This window comes from Sycon ciliatum, chromosome 9, assembly GCF_964019385.1.
Source record: "Sycon ciliatum chromosome 9, ocSycCili1.1, whole genome shotgun sequence".
Taxonomy (NCBI): Eukaryota; Metazoa; Porifera; class Calcarea; order Leucosolenida; family Sycettidae; genus Sycon; species Sycon ciliatum.
In genome coordinates this window covers 24,163,781-24,183,383 of record NC_088651.1, presented here as the reverse complement: position 1 = coordinate 24,183,383, position 19,603 = coordinate 24,163,781, and the positions used below count along the sequence as shown (strand labels likewise).

General features: G+C 47.1%; 2 protein-coding genes across 3 annotated transcripts; one reads left to right on the top strand and one right to left on the bottom strand.

The window, feature by feature from the left end:
* The first annotated feature begins 659 nt into the window (after positions 1 to 659).
* LOC135824823 (uncharacterized) lies at positions 660 to 9,142 on the top strand. Of its 2 annotated transcripts, none has more exons than XM_065337541.1 (5): positions 660 to 893; positions 2,130 to 2,326; positions 6,227 to 6,367; positions 6,556 to 6,730; positions 7,719 to 9,142. In XM_065337541.1, exons 1-5 carry the CDS (start codon positions 830 to 832, stop codon positions 8,045 to 8,047), a joined length of 906 nt encoding a protein of 301 aa, XP_065193613.1. In that variant the 5' UTR covers positions 660 to 829; the 3' UTR covers positions 8,048 to 9,142. The 2 variants fall into 2 exon arrangements, with proteins under 2 accessions (XP_065193613.1, XP_065193614.1); XM_065337542.1 differs by having other exon boundaries at positions 2,111 to 2,326.
* A 2,114-nt stretch (positions 9,143 to 11,256) lies between these two features.
* LOC135824822 (protein jagged-1-like) lies at positions 11,257 to 19,020 on the bottom strand. Its single transcript, XM_065337539.1, has 5 exons — positions 18,616 to 19,020; positions 15,981 to 16,109; positions 14,554 to 14,673; positions 13,719 to 13,841; positions 11,257 to 12,983 (listed from the first exon to the last, which is right to left on the bottom strand). The coding sequence occupies exons 1-5, from the start codon at positions 18,698 to 18,700 to the stop codon at positions 12,319 to 12,321; spliced, it is 1,122 nt and encodes a 373-aa protein (XP_065193611.1). The 5' UTR covers positions 18,701 to 19,020; the 3' UTR covers positions 11,257 to 12,318.
* Between the last annotated feature and the right edge of the window lie 583 nt (positions 19,021 to 19,603).

Sequence of the window (19,603 nt, the reverse complement as noted above, 5' to 3'; positions counted from 1 at the left end):
CCAATCAGGCCCGAACATACCTTGCCAGAGTGCTCAAACTGACAAGTGAGTGAGCTCTGCGTAATGCAAACAGCATACAGTCAACTTCGCTAATAAGTGACAGCGGATATAACGACAATTGACGAATAACGACAGTGTCCATGCCCAGAGCAAAGTTCCATCCAACTGTAATACATAATGAGACTTCGGGTATAACGACACTTCGCGAATAAGGGCACTTTTTTGATGCCCCGCCCAGAGTCGTTAGACGCAAAGTTGACTGTACATTTTACACATGTACATAATACCTGTCCATTAACACATGTATAACCAGTGGTCACCATGTTTGACTGGTCAGTTCTACGCTCTTCTTCCATGGCATTTAGAACAAACACTTGTGAAAGTATTGCCTTTTGTGTGATCACGATACCGGTAGTTAGGGATATCCCCCCGGCCGGATGCAAGGCACGAATTTTTTTTTACCTGACTTGCACACCGCGCGCACTACCCTACTGCCAGTACTGGCACTAGCACTAGTGCACTCACCATGCGATTTGCATTGTTCACTGCACTAACCATGCTAACAGTCTGTCTGTGTCACCATGTCACAAGTATGAAGTGGCATGACACTTGTACTTGACTCTTGAGTCTTGAGAGAGCGTAGATCAACGAAACAACTCAGTTCATTACACGACCAACATCTTTCGGCCTAGCGCCTATTCATCAATGAATTTTTAATTTGTTGTTGTGGTGGTAGAACAAATTCATTTGTTAGTATTTCAGTTCATAGCCCAGGAAACAGAGATAAAACGTTCCAGCTTGCGCACCGCCCTGCGGAACTGCCGTGACAATGGTGTTCCTCGGCGGAGCTTTGATTCCACATGGAGCGATGATACTGGATCCAAAGAAATCCGGTGAGGACAATTTGGCCTTTTGAAATTCGAATTTCATTTGGAATAATTGTTACAATGTTCCTCCAACGGATACACGCGCTGTAGCAGCAAGAAGTGAGCACACAAGCAAGTGCCTAACGCCGTAACGTAGCGTTCATGCCTTGTTCGTTTAATCAACCGTTGCCCTGGTGCGTGCACACGTTTTCCTTTGATAACGTAAAGTAAAATCAAATCCTGAAACAAACGTATAGCGTTGAATACAATGCACACCATACACCTTAGAAGTAGGTATTGACTGAGGGTTGCACAGGTGCGAGTATGAAACACAAAGTAATACTGTAAATATTAACTGTAAACCATGTAATTTTCGGTGTAACTTTAATTTCGCTGATTTCGGTAGAGAAAACAGGCACAAGTAAATTTAAATTACACATTGCACTAGAATATGCACTATATGTGAAGGGAACGCTGGTCACCTAATTCTAAATTAAACCTGAAACCTGGCAGGTCCCTGGCACCTAAATTTCAATGCACCTAAAATCACATGTTTTACAGTAGTTGCGACGAACTAGCCTTGCCCGCAGTTGCCACCCTGCTGTTCTGTGTACTACACACCATTGATGTATGGAGGCAGTTGGTGAGGTCTGTCCATGTATCTACATCTACACCATCAAACGCGAAACTGCATGCCACATCAAACCCAACTTGTCGCTGTCCATCAGATATGGTGAAAACAAGCTGGTTTCTCTAGAAAATTCGACTAAAAAAAGTGAGAATAAAATCGATTGGAGGGTATTGTCAATTTTGTGTATAACGACACTCGGCGGGGCGTCAGAAAAGTGTCGTTATTCGCGAAGTGTCGTTATACCCGAAGTCTCATTCTATGTATTACAGTTAGATGGGATTTTGCTCTGGGCATGGAAATTCTGTCGTTATTCGCGAATTGTCGTTCTATCCGCAGTCGGTATTAGCCAAGTTGACTGTATATCCGCAGTCGGTATTAGCCAAGTTGACTGTATATCCGCAGTCGGTATTAGCCAAGTTGACTGTATATCCGCAGTCGGTATTAGCCAAGTTGACTGTATATCCGCAGTCGGTATTAGCCAAGTTGACTGTATTGTGAGTATGTACGGATATAACGGATGGCTACAATGGTGGCTGCACATGCTGAGAACTGTACTCTGGAAAATAATCAGCCATTGCCCAGGAATCTGAGTCTCCGTTTGAAACTTGTGAAGTTTGTCCGCGTTTCTGCAGGGCTCCCGGACGGCGCAGTTGAGCTGCACAAGAAGACCATGGAGATGGCCAGAGAAATCGCCGCACTGGATGTGGAAGTGCTTGTCCTGCTCACACCGCACGGCCTGAGCTTGAACAAGGACATTGGCGTCTACTTGAACGCTGAAGCAGACGGTACTGCTGAGTGGAACAAGCAATGGACGGAGTTTGAAGTCAAGGTATACTCATAACTTGAAAATTAATAATACTCATAATTGGACTCGGGTGGCCAGCCGAGGATTAATTTATAAAATAAATAAGGACCAAGGAAACGCAAGCTGCGCTATAATGTGCAATAACACCCCCAGCTACTTCTTCTTATAAATACTCACACTGGATACCTACAGTGCAGTCTGTACATATTGAGAAGGGCGCACTCGTATCTCTATTGTGAGAACAATCCGGAACCGGGCACTGGTCATGTCTTGAATTATACGTCTCTAGTGGGACCATTGTTATTAGGCTAGGGCCTGTTTTGGACTTCCCACTCTAAGTAAGGAATACAAACAAAAACTAACTCAGAATACTGTTACGTTTTGGAAGGGCCATAGTAGTATTTCCACCGAAAACTAACCCATGAGTGCCCTGTAGACCGAGGTGCCCGTACTTTCTGGGTTCGGATAGAAATAGAAAGACATGAGTGGCATGCCGTGGACCACCTACATTTCCTGCACACGTCGCAAACTACTGTGTCAAGAAATCGGGCATCACAAGCTTGCAACAGTTACTCCTACCGCTGTGTGTGTACGTGTGTGTGTGGGGGGGGGGGGGGGGTCTTTTTACCATCTTATCACATTCTTCCACAGCGTATGTGGTTTAGTGGATTATATTTCCCACTTTGACACATCCTCTCCCCCCCCCCCCCCCCCCCGACCTCTCAGCGATTGGTTTACCGTAAACCTTTGTATTTATGTATGGATGCAATGAATGGGATTATCGGTCTTTGACCACTTTGGTGGGTCTGATCTTTTTTTTTTTTTTTTTTTTTTTTTTTTTTATACGAAAGTCCACTATATTCCCGAATATGTGCGAGAAGTGGTGGCGGGGCCAGGCTGCTCTGCCGACCTCAAAGGTCTCGGCGTCTACGCAGACAAAGCGCGCCATAATGCAGTAAAACCATGTAGAGAGGAGGAAGAGGGGAAATGAATAATAGTGAGAAACAAGGACAATGGGTAGATGGTCGTGAGAGAAGCAGAGTGAAAGACAACGTCACATTGTGGTAAGGGGGGGGGGGGGAGGATGCTAGTGAGGCACTGGTCTAAACCGTTTCATAGGGCGTCGGTGGCTGCTTGCCAGTTCAGGTGCAGCAGATACTTGTTGCATTTTTCTTTGAATAATTGGAGCTGGCTGGGTTGCGGCCGTGCTGGTAGAATGGTCGCTGGTAGGCTGTTCCACAAGGGAATAATGCAGTCTGGGTAGGAACCCTGGAGGCTGCTACGAATGCGCACGGGCAGCGTCGACTTCAGCTGGAGTGGGTGGCAGTGGGCAGTCTCCGTGGCTAACCTAGTGGATCGACCACCCACTGGGCGGGGATTGGCTGGAGGTGGGAGGATGGGCTTCAGGGGGCTTGTTGTTGGAAGGTAAGACAGCTTGAACGTGAACGAAAGCGCAGCAACCAGTCGGCAGTGTTTCAGGCTGGGGAGCCAGGCGCCTGGGCCAATCACCTTCAGTGCCTTGTGCTGGATTTTGTCCAGTCTGGATGTACCTGACCCCATCCACACCAGGCAGCAGTATTCCATTGTTGGCCGCACGAAGCCTTTGTAGACTGCCGTGCGGCCGCTGGAGTCCAACAGGGGCGCAACCTTTCTCAGGAAGTGTAGGCGTTGGGCAGCCTTTGAGGCCACGGCCCGGAGGTGTGCTGCGTAGGACAGTTGCGAGTCGAATGCTATGCCCAGAAGTTTAATTTCCTTCTCTTCAGGAACAGTCACTCCATTGAAGAGCACTGGTGGGAATGCTGGGGGAGGCTTGCGGTGGTCGATGATGAGGGCCTGAGATTTGGATAGCTCGAAGGTGATCTTCCACTTGGAACCCCAGTGGGAGACGGCGTCCACTGCTTCCTGGAGTTGTGCTGCAGAGTCGGATATGCTGGCGGTGGCAGAGATGCACTGATACAGTGTCGTGTCATCTGCATACGTGGCAAGCTCAGCACCAGCAGGCAAGGTGTCCTCGCAGTCATTCACGTACAGGAGGAATAACGTTGGTCCAAGGATGCTACCTTGTGGTACCCCTGCTTGGATATGGTGCAGGGAGGACTCTTGGCCGCCCACAACAGCCTGCAGGCGCCGGTTGTGCAGGTAGCTTTCCAGCCATCCGAGAAGCGGGCCGTCTAGACCGTACACGGAAGCCTTATGCAGCAGGCCAGCATGGCTGACTTTATCAAAGGCGCCTGCTATGTCTATCGCCAAAACATGGGCGGCTCCTCCTAGGCCGGCTGCTCGGGACCATTCACAGTGGAGCTTGGTTAAGACGTCGGCTGTGCTCAGGCCCTTTCTGAACCCGAACTGTTTCGCAGAGATGACATTGTGGGACTCCACGAAACTGGTTATCTGACGATTGACAATTGTTTCCATCACTTTGGATATGATAGACAGCAGAGACACAGGTCTGTAGTGTTGAGGCAGGTTCTTGGATTTCTTCTTGTGAATGGGTGTGACTCTAGCTGTCTTCCAGGATGTCGGCATAACCATGCTGTAGAAGCTAAGGGAGAACAGTTTGGAGAGTGGCTTACTTAGGGGGTCGGCACACATCTTCAGAACTCGCGCGGGAATGCAATCCGGTCCAGTAGCTTTCGATGCATTTAGGCGGCGGAGTTCTCTCTTGACAGTGGCAGGGCGGAACCGAACCGTTGAGAGCTTTTCAGCCGTGCGCTTTGCAACGTGGGGGAAATCAGTCGCTGGTTGGTTCACGGGGAAGTCGTCGGCGCCCAGGCTGCACTTTGAGGCGAAATACTGCCCAAAACACTCAGCTTTTTCGGCATTCGATACGCATTCCAAACCAGGCTGCGGCGTAAGAGTTGGGATGGACGTGTTTCTGCTGCTGCCACCTGCTTGCTTGATGGTAGACCACCACGAGCGGTCACTCAGGCTAGCTTTGGAGAGCTTAGTACGCAGGGTAGCCAGGCGGGCCACCTTGGCATGCTGGAGGATGTCATTACAACGTAGAGTGGCTGCTGAGGCTGTCTGCCGCGCTGCTGTTGACTTCTGCCGTCTGGCAGTAGCCCAAGCCCTCTCTTTTGCTTTTATGGCATCCGTGCACTCAGGGGTCCACCAAGCTGGATCCGTCGGCCGGGATGTGAGTTGCCGGGATGGGATGAAACGTGACATACCCTGGAGGATAACTTCGGTGATGTTGGCGCACGACTCATCAGCGCTGGTGGTGAAGGCAGTTGACCAGTCATAGGCTAGGAAAAAGTGACAGAGGCGGTTCCAGTCTGCTTGGTTGTACCGCCAGACAGTGCGTGTGGTTTTTGGTTCACGGAACGCAGAGATAGGGAAGTCCATGGTGAGGACAGCGTGGTCAGAGGACCCCAGTGGGGCATGGCATTTCACCTGAACGGGTTCACTGAAGTCAGACATCACAAGGTCCAGGGTGTTGTCTCCACGTGTGGGGATGTTGACATGTTGCTCCAGGCCATGAACATAGCAGAGTTCCTCGGCTGTTTCTCCTGCCGAGGTAGTCTTGGTGCTCCCTAGCCATGCTGCATTGTGGACATTGAAGTCCCCTGCGAGGATAACATAGTCACCGTGGCTGCGGGCCTCATCTAGGTGGGTATCAAGGTATTCGATCAGCTCGGTGTCTGTCCCGGCTGCGGAGCCTGATCGGTAGAGTGCACAGATAACAATCTTGGACCGGCTAGCTGTTGATACAGATATCCATATCACTTCGTGGTGTTCCGTGCTGAACCGGTCCAGGTGCTGGAAGGCCATGTTTGATTTCACCCACTCACCTCCCACCGCTTTAGGAGCTGCATATGCGCCTTGATCCTTGAAGGGTGGTGGCGTTCCTACGGATGCGGAAACTTGGCCTCTAGGCTCTAGCCGAGTCTGTTGCGAACCATGATTATTTTCTTTTTTCTGTAGACGGAGCTAAGCCGTACAAGAAGTACGGAATTGCTTGAGGCATGGCAAAGTGACGGTGTATCTGCTCAAGGTCTGATGGCATTCTCGGACCTTCGTGCTCCTCTGGCTTGGGCTGAAGTCATTCCGCTTTGGTTTATCAAGGTACGTTTGCTACCAGTTTGTGTGTGTGTGTGTGTTTGTGTGTGTGTGTGTGGGGGGGGGGGGGGGGGGGTATTCTCGTCATATACCCGGAAAGGGTTGAACTTAATAAAAGCACGTTTTCTCCAGGGATGTACTTTGCTTATAATATCGTTGTAACTGCATCTTTTCTCCGTCGCTTGAAACTACAGGAGGCCGGCTTCACGGGAGAGGTAGTGATCGCTTCCATTCCCTGGTCACGGAACAATCACTGGATGTGCGTAGACGAAGCAATGATTGACCAATACTACCTAGCAGGAGAGGCATTGGCACGGTTCAGTTCAGAGGGAGTATGGAAAGACAAGCGAGTGTTTCTTGGTGTGTCAGGTAAGTTTTCAATCCTTTTAAAAATTCCAATGTTCTTCCACGACCTGCACGCAAATCGTGAATTTTGTTTTCACGACCAGCATAATACACTGGCAGCATAACACACGGGGGCCGTTGCACGCCTTTTTATCTTCCGTTACTCCAGGCATCATTTCTATGTTTCGCATGCAGGTGCCTGTACGAGTATGTGTGTGGGGGGGGGGGGGGGAGGAAAGATATTTGCATTCCTTTGTGTCACTGGGTGTATCTACAGGTGTGTGTGTGCATGTGTTTGTGTATGCTTGTGTGTGTTTCATTATGCATGGTATACGGGCGTGTGCATGCCCGTGCATGTGTGTGTATGTCTGTCAGCCTGCTCGTGCTACCATATGTATGTGTATGTAGAGGTGTAGTGTGTGTGTGTGTGTGTGTATGTGTGTGTGTGTGTGTGTGTGTGTGTGTGTGTGTGTGTGTGTCCCATATGGTGCAGTGGTATGTGCAGCGATTTCCAATCGATAGGTTGCGGGCTCGATTCCCGACTATTATAGTCACACACGTCTCCTCCTGACTTTGCTTTCATTCTCCTGGGTAGTTACCAACAACCAGTGTATGCCGGAGTATGTGGTGTGATGTGTGTGCGTGAAAAAAATGAAAGACTAAAAAGTAGGGATTCACTGGCCAGACAAGGCCACTTCATAGCTGTCTGGTGTAGACCAGGCTGAATAGTGGCGGTCAATTCTTCAGCCTTGCAAGCTGTTGAATGGTGCAATCCCAGCACAAGCTGCTATGGCTTCTGCTGTAGCATCACTATCATCGCCACCGGCGATGGGCGTCCAATGGTCCAATGGTGTGTGTGTGTGTGTGTGTGTGTGTGTGTGTGTGTGTGTGTGTGTGTGTGTATTTAGTGTAGCCTTCTCTGTTCGTTCCATTGCAAATCATCGTAATTCACACATCATGAAATATCATATATTTATTTGATGTGTTCTTTTCTCTTGTGCCCTATCCACAGGTGACCTTGCTCACACTCAGCCCACCACCTTCACAGACCCTCTCTACCTGCCTGATCCCGACATGAGCTTCAGGGTCTGCCCCAAGGAGGCCAGTGAGTTTGATCAGCGCGTAGAGGCATGGGCACTGGACAGTGCCCGAGGGAGATCACTGGCTCAGCGCTGCATCGAGCTTGAGCGCATCGCGATGTCGTGCGGCATTTGCGGCTGTCTCGTGCTAGAAGGTGCCCTGCACGTGTTTGAGCGTACGGGCCAGTCGTATTCCGGGAAACTCTTCATCAGATGCGTACCGACGTATTACACAATGATGTCGTGTATGTTCGTACGCTAGCATCAGATCATCAGAGTCCTGCGTGTGGGTTTCTCTAGGCACTGACATTTCATTTAAACATTCTGCAATGTGCTCAACCTTTCAGCTAGGGCTGCAACGGGTAGGGGTTTGGTCGGGTATTTTATCCGGGTAGCACAGGCACCCTATCGCTTATTTTTGGACATAGCGTGTAGAGTGAGTGTGCACTCGCGCTACATAGAAAGGTTACAGGAAGCGCATAGCCATGCTTTTTACGTGCACCGTTGCTAGTACACAGTACTTCAACTACTGTAGAACTGGTAATTTTAGCGACGTAAAAACCCTAGCGAATTTAGCGATCGACTCATTTTCGCTAACATTTCAAGTCGCTAATCCGTTGAGACATTAGTAGTGCACTGGTGATCCGTGAGTAAAAATCGGTGCAAATCGCTAAAATAAAATGTCGCTAACCGGTTGACAATGGGAAAACGCTAAAATTAATAGTCGCTAAAATTACCCGCTCTACAGTACCCGATCGGGTTCGCAGGAGCAAATTGCTACCCGAATACCCAATCTACTTACGGGCAGCACGGGTATCCTACTGCCCGTTGGCAACTCTACTTACAGACCACTCTTCTCAGTTTTGTTCTAGCCTGAGAGAACTGCTAGGCTTTCTGGAGTTTTCTTTGTTTGTTTCCATTAATGTTTACATTGCAAAGCCAAACGTGCATTTGCGCACTATTTCGATTGCGATGGGAATAGTATGAGAATACCAGTAGCCATGAGCAATTTGTAACTCTGACCGCAAGCGTACTTGAATGCCTTTTTTCCGATATAGATCCTGCCTTCACCCGTTGATATCGTACATTTGTAACTCTGACCGCAAGCATACTTGTGTAGCGTTGGCACGCTGGGGACTTCAAAGCGTATAGCGTTTAGTGTTTAGAGTATAGCATATCCCCGTACTGTATCCCCATACGTTAGCGTATCCCCGTACATTAGCGTACGGAGTCTGCCTTTGTATCAAAGCTGCTGATCACGATTCTTTTATAGCCAGTTAGTTAATTTCATGGCCAGATATAGTTAATTTCGTTTCCAGTACATTTTCAATTGCCAATTACAGTGTGTTCACTGAGACCCTTGCGCGTTCTTGCCTCCGAGAGACTGCGACCCGCTACAAATTGGTGGCAGCGGTGGGATTCGAACCCACGCCTCCGGAGAGACTGGAGTTCTTGGAGTTCTTTCCCCTTTTGACCCCTTGAGATCGTGTTTTTTTTATTTTTTTTTATTTTTTTTTTATATACTATGTGCACATCCCTACAAAGTAATAGGGGTAATAAAAGGGACAAAGACAACAAAGGAGTAGTAGGTGCTACAAGAGCTGTGCTGGTCAGGCGCAGTGCACTCCTCCGACCATTTCGGTCTCGGAATCGACATGGACTGTGCGGGCCAAGGGGGCATACTATGAATGATACACTTATGGGAGCATCTGAGAATGCAACAGAAATGAGAAAGAGAAGATCAGAAATTACACAAATGCAAATAAAAAGAACCTGGTGTGCTTCTACTTTATGATTTGTTTATCAGTTCATTCTTCTGTCTATTCCAAACGTTACCATTTCCGATATTATTTGCCATACTCCGGTTGACGCTCTCCCAGCAATTCGCGATCTACTACAATGTTCACGACTCCATACCTGTATTATATTATGCAAGTCGTCGAGTTTATTCCGACGCGACCATGCATGCCGCCAGTTTTTTTTCTAAATAGCAGCCAGTTGTTGATGTCCAGCTATCACCTACATGTAGTATTCGAATCACGAGGACGTGAATATATTTGAGAGGGGAGGTGTAGCGTTGGCACGCTGGGGACTTCAAAGCGTATAGCGTTTAGTGTTTAGAGTATAGCATATCCCCGTACTGTATCCCCATACGTTAGCGTATCCCCGTACATTAGCGTACGGAGTCTGCCTTTGTATCAAAGCTGCTGATCACGATTCTTTTATAGCCAGTTAGTTAATTTCATGGCCAGATATAGTTAATTTCGTTTCCAGTACATTTTCAATTGCCAATTACAGTGTGTTCACTGAGACCCTTGCGCGTTCTTGCCTCCGAGAGACTGCGACCCGCTACACTTGAATGCCTTTTTTCCGATATAGATCCTGCCTTCACCCGTTGATATCGTACATTTGTAACTCTGACCGCAAGCGTACTTGAATGCCTTTTCTCCGATATAGATCCTGCCTTCACCCGTTGATATTGTACATTGATAATTTTGTTGCTGGGCGAACTAAACAGAGCTTTTTTATGTTAAAATTAAAGAGAGACTGCTTAGGGTGTAAAGCATCTCCCTATATGGCAATATTGAACTATGACGTTATAACAATAAGGCCACCTAGAATTAATTCGTTGTTTCGGGTCACTTCACTCATCCGTACCAGGGTCGGTCGGTCGGGTTTATTTTTTATTTTATTTTTTATTTTAGTTGCGGGCATGTGCATACATGTACAATTGTGCATATCGAATAGCTTTTCTCCATCAAGCCAGTCGATCAAATCTGACTGTAGTCGATCCAGCGTAGCCATTGTCCCATCAGATCCGGGTCCCCTCCAGGACCAGATCTCAGTTGGCCTCGCTGGCGAACGAGTCTCACGAGCAGCTTGAAAACTTCTGTCAATGAGCGACGCAGTGGCGGAGCTGATGCTGTTTCAGGACCGATTGCGAATCGGAGATAGAAGACAACGTCGTCACCAAGTGCTGCATCCTGTCCGCTGCTTCTGAGGTCGACGTCTGGACTGCTATATTTTGGGTCGCGTGTGTACATAGTGTACCTTATAGTCATGCCCATTTGCATGCACTAAAAAAATTGCGTTCGGGTGAAAAAAGACGGTCGGTCGGGTGACCCGAAACAACGAATTAATTCTGGGTGGCCTAATATAGTATGCTAGGTACTATGACTTGTAGAGATGTGATGTGCTTGAATATTTGCTTGCCATTGTTGATGCGCTCTGAACATCATCACACAATCCAAGACAATGATCACAGCTTTCTATCTTTGGGTGGTGCTGCTGCTGCATTCCTAGTGACATGAGAGTGGAGGATACGGTTATCGCCATTCTAATCCAGATGTGTTGTGGAGTGGAGTAGCACCACAGCTTGGTGCTGTGACAGCTGGCACTGCTCCCCGTGGCCTGCTACAGTGCTGCTCAGTGCCATTGGCAATCTCTTAATACCACGTGTACATGCATGGGTTGAACTCTTAATGCATGCTGTTGAATGCACTACCAGAACACCATTTCTGCATAGGAGCAGGTATGCACAAAGAGAAGCAGCAAGTTGCTGCAGAGGCAAAGAAAGTGAATTACAAGTGGACTATCTAAGAAAAGAACAGCAGCTGTCCACAAAAAGCGCAAGATTTTCACATGGAAACATAATTGTATGGTATCGTGTGGTAAATCATGACATCTAACCTAACTCACTGCTCTTATCCAGTGAGAGCAGCCTATTGATCTAGAGTATCAACGCAGCAAAAAGCAATTGCAAATAGTTACAGGCTACGAAAAACGAGACTAATGAGGCTACATTGTACAAAATGAAATTCAGGAAAAAAAGTTCTTTCTTCCAGTTTTCGCAGTGAAGTTCAAAACACTAGGGCTGCAACGAATATTTTATTTCACAAACTAACGAATACTCATCCGTAACGAACGAATATCAATCGAATATTCCTTGCAGCCCTACAAAACACATAATACTGTAAAGCGTGAAATTTTCGCGGCGTTTTTAGTTCGCGTTTTCAGAATCCGGACAGGTTTGCGAGGTTTTAATTTTACGATTGCAGAATGGCACTCATGCTCAACCTGTGGCATTCTTGCTAAACCTTTCATAGATCTTCTTTTCGCGCTGTCTAAATTTCGCGATTTCCACGCGGTCGTGAATTTCGCAGAAATCAGACCATGGCAATAATTTCACAGTTTACAGTAGCTAAGGCAAAATTACGCAGGCCGATGTCCAATGTATGCTACGGCTTGGCCATAAAAACACACACCACCTACAGGTGAATAAAAAAAGAAGAAAACAGCCTGAGCAGGTGGGCTGATCATGCATTACGTATAGTTGTCATGCAATGAGCATTGGCAAACTAAGGATACCTCTATTGCAGCAATCCTTAGTGTGAGGGAACTAAAATGGGGAAAGACGTCTTATAAAGAGTTCACCGTCACCAACCATATCACTTGCTTCCACGAACTTTGATTTTCTCTTTCAATCGAAAGCAGCAATGGTAGTTCTATGACAAACTTAAGTCGATATTTCGCTCACCTGGAGATTGGTACGGTCTTACCATAAGCTGGTACATGTAGTGTAGGCATGGCAAGTACTGGGTTGGCTGTGAAGCCAGGTATGCTGGATGGTCCAGGCATGGAAGCACCAGGTGCATACGCCGGTGAATAGCTAGGCACGTATCCTTGTTGTTCCGTTGTGTTAGCGGCGGGATGAGGGCGGTGAGCTGGCTGAGGCATTCTACTGGCTGTATAATGAGGGTTGTGTGTTGGCTGGGACATTGCATATGCAGTGTCATGTGGGTTGTGTGTTGGCTGGGGCACGGTGCGAACCGATTGCCTCGGGACTGTGTGAACATTCGGGGATGCATCAGTGTGGCTTACACTGGGTGCAGGACTCGAGGCCGACACTACTGGCGAAGTGGGGCTATCGGTCTTGTCAGCTTGAGTGCACGGAGCTTGAGGAGCCATTTGACATGCACCGGATGTTGTCGCTGGTGGTGCTGGGCATGTGCGCACTTGATCCTCCTCCGATGCCATCAGGAGCTGGTAGTTATGATTCAGCCTCCGGTTTCTGGCCGAGCGAAGGATCAGGCATGTTAACACAATGATGAAACACAGCAATGCGAAGGTGCCTGCGCTGATCAAGGCAATTACGGCTGTTGACAGGCTGGACCTGGTGTCGGGAGCTGAGCTGATATCTGACGAGATCGTGAAACAAAGGCAAGAGGCAAAATAAAGCATGTTTGGAAGTCGTTGATAGTAACTTGATACAGGAAACAAGAATGTACTGCAGCTGCAGAAGGTACATCTACCCAGCGGTAAGAAGGCGTGGACTTACCCGCAGTTTCGTCTCTGAAGACCAAACACACACAGTACACTCATATCCCTCTCACCCGGGCGGTTCGGGGATCAAGCAGTATACATGACTTTGAAGTTTCTGTACAAAACTGAATCAAACACGCTTCATTGGGGGAAAGACGAGAGAAGACCCCCCTCCCCCTCATTCCCCAACCCCATAGCAAACGTGTGCTACGATTTTGATGTCACCTGGCAGTGTGGTACAATCTAGTTTCACTTCAGGTTCTTATATTCACTTCAGTAGTTTGTCCAACTGAAAATTTATCATTGAACTTAGTGGAGAGCGACAAATTAGATTTCTGTTGAGATACGAAAGATAAAACCGTTCACTTTAAAACGTGTTGCGTCTATTGTGTGGGTGGGAGTCGGAGAGGGTGGTTGGTTGGCAAACATTATACAGTGTCGCTCACTGAATTCCAGTCGAGTCACTAAAGTGTGCGCCGGGCATTGTGCAGCCGTAGACCTGCGAACACCGGGCTGCGAAACGGTGCAAGGCGCAGACTTGAGTGACGCGGCTGGATTTCATTGAGCAGCACTGTACTATGCCGGCAACACTCGCATGAAAATAGACTCACCATTTGAAGTATCCACTGTTTCACACCATTGGCCGCGGAATCCGACATAGCAGGAACATGACTCCTGTCCAAACGGGTCCGACGTACAGTCGCCATTGTAGTGGCAAGTTAACGACGAACAACCTGCACACCAGCGGAAACAGAGGAAAATGATGAAGACATGATGATGAAGACGCAAACAAAGGCATCAAGAAAAGATCAGGCAATAGACACCCTTAGCAAACAACGGTAACGCTATTTTTTTACGGTACTCGTACCTTGATCACCCAAATAGCGTTGAAGCTGCAGCGTATAAACGTGATGGGGGCTGATTTATCGTTGTGACCAACGGTACGTGTTTTGGCCAAATATTGCATAGTCCGTACGCATTTCACCTTGTATCGCGTATATGGTGACAAAAATGGTTGTACCGCGCGAAATCAAAGCTATTCTCGTGGCAACAGCGTACTAAAAATAGCGTGCATCTTGCTAAAGGTCGAACCCAAATCACGGTATTTTCCCCCTTACGATAATACCGTTACGACATAAGGTTTTTTGCTAAGGGTGTCTAATGAATCAATTCAGAGGACGAAAAAGAATGATTTGTTTTGCTAGCTCTCAGTTTGCGTTAACATGGAATGGTGCAGTTAGGTGCAGTCACTCATATCCTTTTGCCTGCTAGTGGCATTTTGGTATCAATATCCCTTCGTTACAGGTGGGTCAAACTACCGTTTAGATGAACACGAGCAGCTAACTGGAGAGAAAGAATGGACAAAAGAATCTTGACAAGTCGACTTCTAATTTTGTTGAATGTCGAGCCTTTAAAAGTTTTCGCAGAATCACGAAAAGAACTCACTTGTGAATATCTCAGTGGCACACAGAGCACCAGTATAGCCGGGACTGCATGAACATTGCTTCAGGCCCAGTGCGTTATAATTGCAGAAGCCTTGGTTGTTGCAGTAGTCGGAAAAACAGTCTAGACACGGGCAGGAAATGGCACAAGAAGAGGATAGGACCGGGAAGAGATAGTAGGTGGCATATGTAATAGAATATAACTTATAAAAACATAGAAGAACAGAGATACAGTATGAAAAGAAAGAATGAAGCCCCGTTACACAGGGTTAAATTTGTAAGCTGGAGAGCTGCAGAAATATCCTATGCTTATTATAGAGAGAGAATAGTCCGGACTAAGGCCGTCGGAAGTAGTACTCTTGCAAAATATCCACACTAAAAACAAAGGACCCGTTCCGTTGCAAATGCAACGAATAATACGTTTAGTTTGGGCCCTGATGGTGACAGTCAATTTTTCTTCAGGATTTTCCCGTTTGCATCTCTTCCCTCCAACTAATGAATAGTACGTTTGATGAACCTTTTTGCTATCTGATCGATGTGGACCAATGGGTACACTTTGACTCTACAACTGGTTCCGTGCCGGTTTTAGTTTCGTGCATGACGTGCCCGCTTGCGTTCACACAATGCATAAAGTATCAGGCGCGTACGCAGGGGAGGGGGTTCCCGTTGCCCGGAAACCCCCCTAATGTTCCAAACGTGCAACGTTTTTGGGTATTTTTTTGGTAGGGCACACGATCGATGTGACAAGAATGCAAAACTTCAACAGACCGAAACTCAGTCAAATCTTTATCAAATCAAAATATCCAGGTCGGAGAGAAAACTCTCAGCTGTCAGTTGAAACAATTCGCGAAGCGGTGCGAATATTTCTTGAGATACATCATTCGTAAGTTGAGCCGCGATCTCGGCAATTTCAAAAGCGTGCAGCGCGACGTGAGTGTTGAGAATTCGAGGCTTTTTTCAACCTGACTTGGTGAAATTTGCACGGTTTCACTTGTGATGCTCTCAGGAGTATACAGCCAAAATCGAAACTGTGATGGAGAAAAACGATTAGCTGGAGCTAGCAGGGTGCGTTTGGGGCATTTTTCGCACTGTTGCTGCACTCTAGCGCTGGATATACAGGTACAATGCCCTGGCCTATTCCTCTCCTGGATACCTATCATTCTAATTCCAGGAAGCCCAAGATTATGAAGATTGAGTGAGTGGAACTGAAGATATGGTCCAAGGAATATGAAAAAATGCGGAATTTTTAAAATTTCCTGTGGTTTGAGAAAGGATTACAACTTAAAACTCATTGGTTGTGATTCGGTTGGAAACGCCCCCTAGAGGTGACCCTGCGTATGCGCCTGAATACTATACATATTCTACAGCGTACCTGTTACTCCAGCAAGGTATGTTCAAAGCCAAGACTTGGCAAAGTTTCAAACAACATACCTGAGTCATGTAAGAATGAATACTGGCACTGGGGACCATCCCAGGAGCTGGCGCAGGCGCAGCTGTATGTGCTACCATCACCTGTCAAATGACATGTTCCACCGTTCTGACATTGCTGACTGGAGCAAGCTGAAACATAGACAAAATGTACAAGTACACGAAAATAGCACATCAACAAAATACAATAACATAAACTACAAAAACACAAACAAACACTCATGCATTTTTTCCTATGAACACCTTAGATGCAGAAGGTAATGATCACCAAGTTTGGAAAATGGAGACAATGGGCAAAGTCATGCGATCAACGTCGGAGTCATGTGATCAACGTCGGAGTCATGTGATCAACGTCGGAGTCATGTGATCAACGTCGAAGTCATGTGATCACCGTCTGCGTTATGTGATCAACGTCGAGGTCATGTGATCACCGTCGGAGTCATGTGATCAACGTCGAAGTCATGTGATCAACGTCGGAGTCATGTGATCAACGTCGGAGTCATCTGATTAATGTTTGTCTCTATGCACAGGGGGGAGGGGAGGGTACTCTGCTCCAAACATTCTGACCAAGCAGAAAAAACCCTTGTACACATCCGGCAGCCAAACCCTGGAGATGCTACTGGTGGGCGAGAACAGTCGTTGCTCCAGTGAGCGTGATTTTATCCATGTGACAATATGCTTTGCAAGATAGTGTATACTTGCTAAGTAAGAAATTACAGTTACACTTTGCAACGCACAGGATCTCTAGGTTGCAGAGCACACATGTTAATTGCACGCATAATTCATCATTGGAGAGGTTCGGGCACAACGTACCTACGTTAGTACTTCGAGTGAAAAACGCAGTCGATCTACCGAAAGTCTTACGTACACCGCATGTGTATCGGTGTTCTCCCACACAGAGTTTTCGAATAGCGTAGCTGCCCAGGGCAACTGCGAACGCGACAGTGTACGGCCCAGGGAAAGAGTCATACAATCATTTATACCTCAATCCACTTACCGAGCACCTCCGTTACTAGAGCTCCATTCCGTGCTCTGTGTAGACAATCTTACGTAATTGGAGTGCAAACTCGCGAATTCGCGGGTTTCCCCGCCCAATTACGTAAAGTTGCTCGGATTAATTTAGTGAGGAACCTGTCTACCATCACTCATAATAAAAATAAAAAGCAGAAATTGTATAAATTCCAGAATACCGCTAACAGGTGATTTTGTTGCGTGCATGTAATGCAGAACAATTTCTTTTCGATCAGTGAAGCCCAAGCATTGCTAATACACAATCCCGTGTGTTGCCTTCCTGTCACGTGTGGTTGTTATTCCCTATGGGTTGTGGAGGTGGTCTGGGACTCAGGAGTCCAGAAAGGCCTTGGTATGCATGGCTCATGTCATGAATATGAGGGTATACCCCAAACAAATTAACGAGTGCTTCAGCAAGTGGGAACAAATGATCGACACGATATGCACAGAGTATGCATGGTATAATCCATTTATCCCACTTGCTGTCCCAAATGTAGAGCATGGCCGACATTACCACTGCCTTATTTACTCGTGGTGTAAATTGAGGGGGGTAAAATGCATCTTTGAAACAAGTTTACTGAGCGGGGTATATCTTTGACCCGATGGAATTGAATGGGTTTTCTGAAACGTTTCTCTTTGACCCGATGGAATTCATTGAAACCGTTTCCTGAAACTTTTATCATTGACCCGAGTCAACTGAGAAGGCTATATCTTTGAACCGGGTGAACTAAGCAGGGTATAAATTTAGAGACGAGCGGGGTTCCTTGTAAGTGTATAGGAATGTGTTGTGTCCTTGTCTGTGCCTGTATCTGTGTTTCCGTTGGTGCGTGTTTTTGTGAGTGTGTGTGTGTTTGTGTGTGAGTGTGTGGGTGGTGTGTGGGTGGGTGCACGCATGTACGTATGTGTGTTTTGTATTCATATGTATGTTCGTTTGTGTGTGTGTATGTGCGTGAATGTGTGTGCGTGCGCATGCGTGTGTGTGTGTGTGTGTTTGCGTGTGTGTGCGTGTGTGCATGTGTGTGTCTTGTTCAACTGTAGTAGTAGTAGTAGTAGTAATAGTAGTAGTATATTTTATTATTTTACTAGGGGAGTCCCAAGTGGCGTTGCCTTTTTACAGGGAACCCTAGGTGAATTTTTACCATGTTTACATACAGAGTAAGACTAGACGGGGCCAGACGGCAGTCAGTGGGAAGAGTATTCCAACTGTGTTGGTGAGCTGTCGCTGAGGTCAAGAAAATGATGTACATTGTGCCCAGATATTGATTCAGCATGATTGTTGTCTAGGTTTCATTCATTGGGAATGCCGTTCTCTCATAAACAGAATACCAGCATGCTACACGGCCCTAGTACTAATGTCACAAACACGCGGCTTGCTGTGCACAGGAACGCAGAGTCACGCAGTAGATTCAATAGGTATGGTTTTACTGGCCTACGTAGTGCGGTAGTGTAGGGAGCAAGGTTTCCTGCACGATCGGAACAGCCCTGAAGCATGCACCGGCTCAAACGTGGGCGAAACTCCACAGTCAGGGGCAGACAAGTACTTTCAAAGATAGAGGGGGCAAGAAACTATACAGGACCTATCGTAGCATGAACCACAAACAGAGGCAAATGATCCGTTCGTACTCACTTATGGCGTTGGACAAACTGGGCAACGAGATCAGCCATAGCACGGTAGGAACTAAGAAAAGAGCGTTCCACGATCGGCACTCCATATTTTTTTCAATGGAAGTAAATCGTTTCAGACTTGGGTCACCACGAAGCACTTTGCAAAAACTCAATGGGAATCAATTTGAGGATCCCTTCGATAAGCAACGAGCTGTATACTAACTCGACCATTAGCGTAATGAAAGATTCCAACATAAACTTTGGGAGCGAAACCCAAGTCAAGCCGCTAGCTAGCTAGCAAGACCCCACGGAGTCTTGCACTTTCCTGAGGTACGAAAACGGCTTCTGAACGGACGAATGAAGTGGCAGATTGCTCCTGAACCGGCCGGCTACGCTGCACTACCACGGCACTACTTCTACTAACCGGGGGGATTGACAGAACAACTCATCAGTAAAAATGATTCGTACATGTGTATGGAACGTTCTGTGTAAATCAACATGGTCAAACTCAGCATTGGTCTGGTGTGCGTGGACGAACTCATTTTCGTTTCGGAAAGCGTGCTTTTATCCACATTACACCGCATCTTGGTGTGCCAGATGCTACACACACACACATTGCTTGTAAAGACTACCGCGTAAGCAATGCAATGCGATGCTTGGGAATATCAATCATGAAATCGTAAATTTTCACTAGAACCCATTATAGGGTCCGACGTGGAATCGGGGATATCGATACACCAGGAGTAAATATGGTAAAGGCAAGCAACAAAGGAATTACGGCCTCGCGTGAAACACAGCTAGGTCAAGGACCGCCTTGCAACTTCCGTGGGTCGCCCTCACCCCATGATAGCCCAGCACCTTGGCGGATAATGCCGGCAGAAAATTCGTAGATTTTGGTACTTTTGCTGGTCAGTTTCATGCATTTTTGGTCTGTGGTTAAAAGAAATGGAGCAGAATTCGAGTGCCTGTCATAAGGTTTGTATGGTTCCACCGATTTCACTGCTTTCTAG

What these genes read in the sequence shown, in the direction of transcription:
- LOC135824823 (XM_065337541.1), top strand. Translation starts at nt 830, where the DNA reads ATGGTGTTCCTCGGCGGAGCTTTGATTCCACATGGAGCGATGATACTG. An exon ending in ACTGGATCCAAAGAAATCCG is followed by an intron (nt 894 to 2,129) that starts GTGAGGACAATT and finishes GCGTTTCTGCAG; the next exon opens with GGCTCCCGGACGGCGCAGTT. An exon ending in AGTGTTTCTTGGTGTGTCAG is followed by an intron (nt 6,731 to 7,718) that starts GTAAGTTTTCAA and finishes CCCTATCCACAG; the next exon opens with GTGACCTTGCTCACACTCAG.
- LOC135824822 (XM_065337539.1), bottom strand. Translation starts at nt 18,700, where the DNA reads ATGGAGTGCCGATCGTGGAACGCTCTTTTCTTAGTTCCTACCGTGCTA. An exon ending in CAGTTTGTCCAACGCCATAA is followed by an intron (nt 16,110 to 18,615) that starts GTGAGTACGAAC and finishes TCTATGTTTCAG; the next exon opens with CTTGCTCCAGTCAGCAATGT. An exon ending in AACAGTGGATACTTCAAATG is followed by an intron (nt 12,984 to 13,718) that starts GTGAGTCTATTT and finishes CGATCTCGTCAG; the next exon opens with ATATCAGCTCAGCTCCCGAC.